Below are 11,054 nucleotides of genomic sequence, written 5' to 3'. Positions count from 1 at the left end.
CCACGACCCAGTTTCACGAGCATCGAAACATGCGAGCTCGCTCATATTCACGTCCGTTATCTCTCCGAACCGAAAACGAAAGCGGGTCAATACAGAGGTCTCCAATAGAGACATCCGAGCACGTTGTTATGGTGGCAGATAGTCTTGTGAACACCAGGGGTTGCATTGTATGTTTGCCCATGGTTTTGTGGGGTGGGGTAGGGGGGGGGGGCAGGTATCCAATTTCGTGAAACGTCAGGGGTGGGGTGGGACGCATGGCATATTCGTTCCCTCTCCTCTTCCCCTCCCCTCCCCGTGATAAGACCTTCTCCACTTTGTTGTAGAACCCCCACTCTCCCTCTCCCTCTCCCTCACCCAATCCAAGGAGGAAGGAAGGAAGGAGAAACCCTAACCCTAGCAATAGCAATGGATCCGTCCAAGCTGGGCGAGCTGCGGTCCTTCGTCGACGCCTGCAAAAAGGACCCCTCCATCCTCGCCGACCCCGCCCTCGCCTTCTTCCGCGACTACCTCGCCTCCCTCGGCGCACAACTCCCCGCCGCCGCCGCCGGAGCCAAGCACAAGCCCGCGCCCAAGGTCCTCCGATCCGCCGTCCCTCCACCCCCCCTTCCCTTCCTCTGGCCCCGATCCTCTCTTTCTTTTCTACGGCCCCGATCTGCTCACTCTTTTGTGCTGGATTTCAACTTTGGCCCGGCAGGCCACCTCCATGGACGACATCGACGACGACGACGAGGAGGAGGAGGAGGACGACCAGGACATGCGCGACCCCACCCCCGAGCCCGACGAGCTCGACGAGGACATCGTCGAGTCCGACCTCGACCTCGACGACGACGGCGTCGTACAGCCCGACCACGACGACGCGCCCCAAAAGGTCCTTCCTTTTCTCCCGTATTGTTTACCCCCGTCTCTGTTTCCTCATCGTTTTCGTCTCCGCTCTGCTCTGCTCCGCTCCGTCACTCTAGATTAGCAGTCAACTCACATCGTAACTCGCAAGAAGCACCGGTTGTTTCTTGGCCCCGTCGCGGGATCACACTGGACTGACCGGATTCAGAAAACGTGCAAACTACCCTTGGCAAAATCTTGCTACCTTACAATTGATTGTTGCCTTACTGCAAAGGATGTTCTTCCTTTAATTCTTTATTTAATTTCGTAATTCGCCAATCCTCACTGCCCTGTTACTTCTTCATAGCCATGATACCTTGCTCTACATTGCTGTTACCTCACAACCTATGATTATGCTGTTTTCCTCTGTAATTTACCACACTTCGCTGCCCTGCTCTAGTCTAGCCTATTATTACTACGGATGTTCTTTTTTCTTCTATGATTCGTCAAGCTTCACTACCCAACTCCAGTCTAGTTCTTCGTAATTAAGTCACATACGTAGCTTGCTCTAGACATGATTACTTTTTGGACATGCTAGTCTCTCTCCGCTCTTAGCACATCCCTTGACCTGAGTTAACTGAATTTTTCTGACTTTGTTTGGCAGATGGGTGACTCTTCTGTTGAGGTGACCGAGGAGAACCGTGACGCCTCCCAGGAAGCAAAGGGCCAGGCAATGGAAGCAATGTCAGAAGGTAGTGTTCTTTACCTCTGTGTTAGCTTGCACCAGCTCTGTTCCTTTGTTCTCTAATCTGTGGCTCTTGTGTTACTATTTGGTAGGGAAACTGGAAGAGGCCGTCGAGCATCTCACCAAGGCTATACTGCTGAATCCAACCTCGGCAATCATGTATGGTACCAGAGGTATAAATGATGTGGCCGCTGCTTATGCATTCTTTCCTCTTGTTGCTGTTCAGAAACATCCCTTGTGTCTGTTGAATCCACTATCAGCAATCGTTCATGTATGAACTACATTTACTTGCTATCCATGAGACTAGCAGCATCTGATTGGGTTGTGGAATCCTTGTGTTTTGTGCAGCATCTGTGTTTATCAAAATGAAGAAGCCTGCTGCTGCCATCCGTGATGCGAATGCTGCTCTAGAGGTGATGATTCTGTTCCCTTCCTGTCCCTTTATTTTACTGTCCTGTTCTGTCTCATGCACCATACTTGCGCTCTAGATGCAGAGTTTTCTGCAGTGTAAAGGGATGAGTTGAGTATGCAGCATTTATGTTGATTGCAAGCAGGACATGATGCTCTTTATCTGACTACCCATCCTTTTGTTATGTATTTCTTTCAGATCAACCCAGACTCTGCAAAGGGCTACAAGACCCGTGGAATGGCTAATGCCATGCTTGGCAAGTGGGAGGAAGCTGCTCGTGATCTGCATGCCGCGTCAAACATTGACTATGATGATGAGATCAATGCTGTCCTCAAGAAGGTGGGATGTTGTTGCATCAACTATGTTAAGTTTATATTTTTTAGTACACAACACACATGCTTGTATCAACGATCCTGATGCTGGTGACCTTGCAGGTGGAGCCTAATGCACACAAGATAGTGGAGCATCGCAGGAAGTATGATAGGCTGAGGAAAGAGAGGGAGGAGAAGAAAGCTGAGCGTGACAGGCTTCGCCGTCGTGCCGAGGCGCAGGTGATTCATCGTCATACTAGTTTTTTCACTTGTGGTAGGAGCTTTCCAGAGATACTGTTTAGGATTCATGAAGCTCAATGCCTTGTGTTCTTAACAGGCTGCTTATGATAAGGCCAAGAGGAAGGAAGAATCATCAAGCCGCTCATCAGGAGGCATGCCTGGTGGAATGCCCGGTGGCTTCCCATTCCCAGGAGGCATGGGTGGAATGCCTGGTGGCTTCCCTGGAGGAATGCCTGGTGGTTTCCCTGGAGGTATGGGTGGTATGCCTGGAGGAATGGGGGGTGGTTTCCCTGGAGGAATGGGTGGAGGTATGCCCGCAGGAATGGGAGGTGGTATGCCCGCAGGAATGGGAGGCGGTATGCCTGCAGGAATGGGAGGTGGTATGCCTGGAATGGGCGGTGGTAGAGGAATGGGAGGTGGTATGCCTGGAGCTGGAGGTGCTCCCGGTAATGTTGATATGGGTGACATCTTGAATGTAAGTGCTTGGCCAGTGTCTGCCTTCCTTTCCTGTCTTCCCTGTAACCATAACTCCTGATACTGGAGAAACTTGATTCAAACAACGTTGTTTTTTCCTTCCTTCTCTTTGAAACAGGACCCTGACCTGATGTCAGCATTTGGTGACCCAGAGGTTATGGCGGCCCTTCAAGATGGTACACTTTTCTACCCAATTAATTCTCAAATCCCCATTTTCTTTATATTACAGTTGCCTGTTGTAATTGATCTTCCTGGCCAAGTCCTGGTGATGGAAACCTGCTGACTGAATATAGATTCTCTCTTAATAATTGCAGCTTTCATAAGTGCAACATATTCCTTTCCAAAGTATGTAGTCTGTAGAGTAGTCATATTCGGCGAGTTATGGAATGTGTGGACTAGTTTGATTGAATATTGTGTACATGCAAGCATGCTAATGCTAGTGATGTACGTTCAATCCTGAAATCAGGTCTGGTGTATAATTTTTTATCACTAGAGGCCACTATATGATGCGTTTGACGATATCCTTATTCTTATACTACTAGATTAGTAGACATGGTTAGTACCCATGGTTCCAACATTCCTTGTATGCATCTATATCTAGAGAAGGTCGGACTAACTTTCTGTTAGGCTGGTTGTAATGGGGAGTATCATATACTACATCCGCAGTGCACAGTATCATATGCTAGTATCATAAGGTGGTTCATTTATTGTCATGCATGACACGTAGTAGCACATCATTTAATATGATATGTGTATCATAATATGATACTCAACCCTCTCTTTCTTCATTTAATTCTATGACACCTCATCAAAATTGCTTAGTTGACACGCATGATACTACCTATGATACTCCCATTACTACCAGCCTCAAGGCATGCAAGTTTTGATTGATAGGACAGAACTGTTTGCTTGTATCAAGATGTATTTGCTGCTTTAGGGATGTGTGTGAGAGCCGCTGCCTACATTGTTCTGGTCCTGTACTTTCATACTGGTCAGGGTAGTATTGCATGGCTCAATATTTAGTACAATTTTCGATGAGCTAGACTAAATCTTTGAACCTTGCAGTAATCTTTGAAACTTGGATATAATGCTTATACAAATTGTAATCTCTAAACTTGGTTATAATGATTAACAGGAACTGTAATCTCTTGCTAATAGTAAATTCATGAATGTATTTATTTGGACCGAACCATCTTGCATCTCTGCTTGTACGCCTGTTGCCTTAGCTTGTTTTGTAGAGCTGTTTTAGCCTAGGTTGTTCTTGTCCAATACTTCCTTTGCAATGACCTGACCCTGTGTTTGTTGGAAACTGTCCCTTTTGTGCAGTGATGAGCAACCCTGCCAACTTGGCCAAGCACCAGGCCAACCCGAAGGTGGGACCCATCATCGCCAAGATGATGGCCAAGATGAACGGGAACCGGTGAAAGCCCCATGAGCCCTCGTGACCGACGGTTTTGCGATCAGCAGCAGGACAAAAAACTTTGGTTAAGTGTTGGAAGTGTCCTTTTGCGTATCCAGAGACATGCAGGTGTTGGTTGGTGATACTAGCGTGCAGAGACGCTTGTTGGATGGGGGATTTCATGCCTAGCTTTTTATTATATGTTGGTAGTAAGTAGTGATAGTGAACTTGAACTTGCGGTGGCCGACAGTCTGCGGATGCTTGAGGGTTTTACGGAGACGATGCGACAGTAGTTCCCTGTTTATAATTTGGTGGAGAAGACGTTACAGCTGATGATGAATGCTTTTTATGCCTGCGATTCGTGTTGGCCGAATTCTTATCTGCATTCTTATTTTGTTGTGATTTGCGTGGGTTACTTGGTTGTGTTTGCTGTGGTGGTGTTGCTAGTTGAATTGGTTCTCTGTGAGTTTGTTAGGATTAAAGAGATTTATCTTTTTAAGTAGTTGATGGCAGGAGACAAACAACACAAAGCCCTTGTTACTGATCTCAGTTGAGTCGATGGCATGATAGATGATTTTGCCGCCTCATGTTTTTGAGCCAGTAATCTAACTTTAGTTTATCTACTCCCTCCTATACCATAATACTTGTAGCTAGGGCAATTCGTACTACTTCTCTCCAATAACTGCTGTGAGTTTGAGCCTGGGCTTCTGCTTGTAGGGGTTGTGTTGCGTTGGTTAAGATTGTATGTAGCTTGCATCATGTCTCTGTTTTGCTTTGTTGCATCTGCAAGTTTATTCCAAGACTTGCCTGCATTCCCTGCTGATTTGGTTGTCACCTCCTGCTTCCTGCCATGCTGCGTCGCTGAGTATCCTGTCAGGAAATTGAGTACTCTACTTATCTTTGTGTCCCTGTATTAACAACATAGGTTTGTGGTTGCCTGGTAAATAAATATAATTGCTTTGTAATGGTACTCTAAATAGAATCACTTTGAAATGATACTCTTTTTGAATCTGCATGGTCTGCAAAACGTGTTTTAATTAAGGCAAATTAACTATCATCCTTTATCCATAGGTATCAAATTGGCACCATTGGATTCATTATGAAATAGGAAACCTTTCTGGCCGGTGCCTAACCGTTCGTCTAAAATGTTGCAACCAGCGTCATATTTGCTACAAGCGTTTTTATTTGCTACATTTGTTCAGTAAAAAAGCTGCATATATGTTTGGTTGCAACTCTAGCTCGTGGAATTTTTCGTTACAATCGATGTTTTTTTTTACTTTTGCTACAACCGTGTTAATTTTTGTTACAACCGACATCATTTTTTGCTGTAACTGTTCATTAAAAAAGTTGCATACACGTTCACGTAGATATTTGTTACAACCGGCGTTTGACTTTTGCTACCACGCACCATCAGCTTCTTTTTTTGCTATGATTATATAATTTTTTTTTTGCTACAATTTTTGTTTTTTGTTGCAACCGTTAAAAAAATTGTTGCATCGCGTCGAATTTTTGTTGCATCGAGGAAAAAAATGCTGCATGAAGATTCATGCGGACATGCAGGGGTTGGTGGATCGTGCGGCTCACGCGTGGCCGGCCGAAAGTTTCGGCCGGCGCGCCGACGCAGAGCACTGCCCTTATGAAATGGGTTTTCATATTGTGGATGTCAATTTTTTTGGCTCTCAACTTGATCAAAGTAGAAGAAATTTTACTTCTCAAAAAACTAATATACCTTATATTTTGAAACTTAGGGAGTATATGGTCTTGCGGGGAGTGATGGAGTGTATTTTTTTTAGTTTACAATGCAGTGTTTTCATGGGTCTTTCATGATGTGATTATGTGTTATTTGCTTATCAACCCATATGCGTACTATATTGATGATACAATATCAAGCTAATGAGAGGGTGTGCGAGATTGATATGTTTATATAGGTTGATCATTGTTGATTGATCTAAACAATGTTACGTGGTCAACATATGAACCAAATTCAAAATTAAATGCCTTAATTGAATGAGAGAGCATCAGAATTGGGGAGCATAGTGAATCAAAGAATTAAATAAGAGACCTCATTGGGTGACCCAATTTTGAATCCAATTGAGGCCTTAAAAATTGTTAGGATTAATTAATTATGTTAATCTTTGCTTTTCTTTATTACCAAGGCAGTTATTTTTGGCTATACAGACACCTCTTGGAAGCATCCTTTGTAATCTTATGTATGACATCATCATCAATAAAGAGGATACATAGTTGAATCATTTGTTGTCTCTTTCTTTTGTTTCTCGATTTCTTTTAACAGGTTATCAGCACGCACTCTAGCAGAGCAATTTCTTTGTTGGGGCTCTTCCACGGCAAATACGATGACGAAGGTACCATGAATTCTTCAATTTCCTTTGCCCTGGATCAAGCGGCAACTGCCGCTACATTTATCAACATCGCCAACGGCGCCACGCACAATCCGAGCATGTCGCAACCCCCCAGCCTGCATCGGCGTCGGCGTCGCAGTGCTCTTGATCATGCGGTGCAAGCACAACCTCATTTTCCTCTTCAATTCGTAGTCGCGCGATCTTGACCTCCTTCATGGAGGTGGCCTCCCGGATCAGCCCGTGATGGCTACAGTCCTAGCACTGTAACCCAGTGGCGAGGCCTAATCTCCTAATCAACCGGCAGGCGAGCGCATCTCGAGTGGCTGCGACTGTGCCTATGGTTTGCTAGCAATTCATTTGATTCGTCCTTAACCACACATTCTCACACGTGAAAAGATAACCCAAATTCTAATAAGTGCGCCTGCACTTTTTAGCTGTCGCAAGCGCATGCCACCTGAACCCTAAAAGAAGGACGCGTCTAGCGAGCGCATCGACGCTTGTTCGCGGTCGCGAGCGCACCTGTCAAAAAAGGAAGGAGCCCTACATGTCCCGTAAGGACGACTGAAAAAGAAGACCACATACATTAATTAGCATCTTAAAAAAATTCAAAGAGTCAAAACTTTTGATTAGAGTATCGGAATTTAGATCCATTTTCACTATTGGATTTTTCGCGATGAGTTCTTCAAAAGTAGATGTCATATGAATAGGTTTTGACGATTTTTTTTGAGCAACTTTGTATGCTATAGAGGCAACTTTAGTGTTATAGGCAAGCAACTCCTCCCCCCTAGTATGACTACCTATCAGCGAAATATTCTTCTAAGTTGCTTACCATGATTACCAGTTGACTAGATTCACCTCTAAAAGCTTTACATATTAGTCAATAATCTTGGTAATGTTTCTGTTTATGAGGATTGAGTACATGGTTTTAGACAACTTGAATGGTTGATTGTGGGCAACTCGATACATGGTTTTAGACAATTGTACGATTGATTGTGGGCAACCAGATACATAATTTTAGGCAACATTATGATTGATTGTACGCGACTATGACACCTAAACCAATCAAAATCGCTTTAGAATGCAGATTTGTTTTCACGGTTGGGTTTTTCACGACAAATGCTTCAAAACTAGATCCCATATGAATATGATTTGATAAACGTTTTCTACGCAACTTCGTGTGCAACAAAGGCAACTCCAGTTCTATAAGGAAGCAACTCCTTTTTGGCCAAGTAGACCTGCCTGTTAGATTTTTTTTATAAAAGCGATAAAATCACACAAAACATGAAGCGTATTTAGTGCTACATGCAATCAACTTCACTAGGCTATTTCTACCCGTGAACATTTGCTAACATTATCCGAGAAGTTGTTTGTATGTAACACTAAAGACATCTCATGTTTTGTGTGATTTTATCTTTTTACACAAACCAACCTAATAGGGAGTTCTACTAGACAAAAAGGAGTTGTTTCCCTATAGCACTGGAGTTGCCTCCGTTGCACACAAAGTTGCCCAATTTTGTTTTTATCAAAACATTAAAATCTTTGCTTCTTCTCTAGCGATGGTTTCGGGGAAGAAAGCGGCGGTGCCCAATATAGCAGATCTTGTTCCTTATTCTCTTTGAGCAAGGGTCTTTGTCACAATGGACACATGCCTGATAACCCGCTGTGATCCTCCCAGACAGAGTGTGCAGTGCCGGGAAATCATGGATGGACCATATGACTGCATCACGTAGATTGAACTTTTCTTCCAGACTAGAGGCATCGTATGTACGTACACCAGTCCAGAGCTGGAGCAGTTCTTCTACGAGGGGCTCCATAAAGACATCAAAATCCTTTCCTGGAGACTCTCGACCCGGGATAAGCAGTGACATCATGAAGTTGGACTGATCCATGCATGCCCATGGTGGCAGGTTGTACGGCACCACAAAAACGGGCCACATGCTATAAGACGTGTTCATGTTCCCAAACGGATTAAAGCCATCTGTGGCAATGCCGAGTTTTATATTCCTTGGATCTGTAGAAAAATCTCCATGTTCACTGTCAAATTCTTTCCATGCCTCTCCGTCCGCTGGATGGCTCAGCTCATTGTCCACAGGTTGCCGCTGAAGCTTGTGCCATTGTACCTCCAACGATGATTTCTTCGAGATAAACATCCGCTGCAACCTTGGTATCAACGGAAAGTGCCTCAGTACCTTCTCTGGTATTGACTTCTTCCCATCAACATCTTTCCACCTTGAGGCATTGCATTTTGGACAGTTGTCATGCTTCGCAAAATCCTTCCGAAACAAGACACAGTTATTTGGGCACACATGTATTGAAACATAACCTAGCCCCAGCCTGCGGATTATGCTCAATGCTTCATCATAAGACATGGGAACACAACTATCAGGGAATTGCAAGGTCAAAAGGCGGAGTATTGCGTTGAATGCAGCATTGCTAATCCGGTAGAAAGACTTGATGTGGAGTAACTTCACGGTGAAGGTAAATCTTGAAAATTTACCCCCTTCATGAGCTGCGCGCTTAGCCTCCTCCAACACCTCAGCAAACATCGACTTCTGTCCATCAACACGATCTTCAACATCGTACAGATCCTTCAATAGGTCAGGAATCCTATCATCTTCATGCCCATCCTCTTCATCCAAACCAGCATTCTCTCACAAAATATTTTCCATAAAATTAATGCCAGCATCACCACCACCCATCATATGAGGGGCCTGTGTATCAGCTTCAATATGTTAAGGTTGTCCGGCTAAAGGTTCTCCATGATATATCCATCTATCATATGTGCTGGCCATCCCATTAAGAAGAAGATGATCTTCCACTACTCCTTGAGCTTTTCTCGAACGGTTGGGGCAATTACAACATGGGCAAACAATGAGAGCATCCTTGGAAAAATTTGCCCGAACAAATTGCATGAATTCATCAACTCCTTTCATATGTTCTTTCGAAAACCTTCTAACTCCTTTTCTAATCCAGCTTCTGTCCGGCGGCAGCAGCGAGTCCCCCATGCTCGGCGGTGAGTCCCTCATGCTCGGCGGCGGCGAGTCCCCCATGTGTGGGCGAGGTCGCTGTTCGAGGCGAGCGGCACCACCACCACTACCAGTGGGTGAGGTGGCTGAGGCGAGCGGCACTACCACCGCTACCTCCACTAGCCGGGCGAGGTCGTCGTGGCCGAGGTGGCCGTGGCGTCGGCACCACCACCACTGCCGATGGGTGAGGTGGCCGTGGCGTCAGCACCACCACCGCTGGTCACCGCCCGTGTCGGTCGCCGCCCCCATCCCCGTCGGTCGCCGCCGCCCCCATCCCCGCCGATCACCGCCGCCCCGTCCCCGTCGGTCGCCGCCGCCCCCGAGATCTAGATTTGCTCGTCAGAAATTGGCTAAGTGTTGGCCCCTGTCGGAAATTGGCCAAGTGTTGGCCGTCCCCATCGGTCCCACTTGTCAATGATATGAGAGACCCGCGATTTAATATAATATACCCCCAAATACCGATACCTGAGCAACAGTCCCTCTCTAGCACAGCGGTAGCAAACACTTATAAACTTATAAGCGCTCGGTCGTGGGTTTGAGTCCCCGCTCGCGCATGTTTTTTCGGGAATTAAGCGAGGCTCGCGCATGTCCCCGCTCGGTCGCCGGCCCCTCACCTGCCTGTCAAATGGGTCCTACCTCAGTGACAAGTAAGCGAGGCTGCTGAGGTGGCTGCGTAACCAGCCTAGTGCATTCGAACTATTTAGTAACGACCATTCATATTGGTCATTATCACCTAGAAATAAGGCAGTGCTACGTGCTGTCCGCTTTATGACCTTTTCCAATAAGCAAGTGATGACCTTTCTGATGAAAATGGTCGTTGGTTTTTGGGGCTAGGACTCCTCCAGACAGCTTACGACCAAATGATGTCAAATGGTCATAGATTTATGACCATTCCTTCCAGCGTCACTGACAAAAGGTCGTTAGTTGACATATTTCTTGTAGTGCAGATTTATAACCAAGAAAGATGCACTTAACAGCCCTTGGCTCCAATTTTCTATTATCAACATAAGAATAAGCAGTGCAACCAAAAACTCTCAACTATGAATAATCAGCAGGTGAACCAGACCATACCTCAATTGGAGTTTTCTTATTAAGAGGAATAGATGGTGAACGGTTGATGAGATAACAAGTAGTGGAAGCGGCCTCAGCCCAAAAACGCCTATGCAAAACTGCATTGGACAACATGCAACGGGCTGTGGAAATAATGGTCCTGTTCATACGCTCAGCAACACCATTTTGTTGAGGAGTATAAGGAACGGTGTGGTGTCTGA

General features: G+C 45.5%; 1 protein-coding gene across 1 annotated transcript; it reads left to right on the top strand.

Moving 5' to 3' along the window:
- The first annotated feature begins 221 nt into the window (after positions 1 to 221).
- LOC123406349 (FAM10 family protein At4g22670) lies at positions 222 to 4,774 on the top strand. The gene is made up of 10 exons (XM_045099855.1): positions 222 to 573; positions 695 to 868; positions 1,484 to 1,571; positions 1,657 to 1,737; positions 1,913 to 1,977; positions 2,172 to 2,312; positions 2,408 to 2,524; positions 2,622 to 2,999; positions 3,117 to 3,174; positions 4,325 to 4,774. The coding sequence occupies exons 1-10, from the start codon at positions 406 to 408 to the stop codon at positions 4,420 to 4,422; spliced, it is 1,368 nt and encodes a 455-aa protein (XP_044955790.1). The 5' UTR covers positions 222 to 405; the 3' UTR covers positions 4,423 to 4,774.
- The last annotated feature ends 6,280 nt before the right edge of the window (positions 4,775 to 11,054 follow it).

The sequence above is a fragment of the Hordeum vulgare genome, chromosome 6H, assembly GCF_904849725.1.
Source record: "Hordeum vulgare subsp. vulgare chromosome 6H, MorexV3_pseudomolecules_assembly, whole genome shotgun sequence".
Taxonomy (NCBI): domain Eukaryota; kingdom Viridiplantae; phylum Streptophyta; class Magnoliopsida; order Poales; family Poaceae; genus Hordeum; species Hordeum vulgare.
This window is presented reverse-complemented; position numbering and strand designations above follow the sequence as displayed.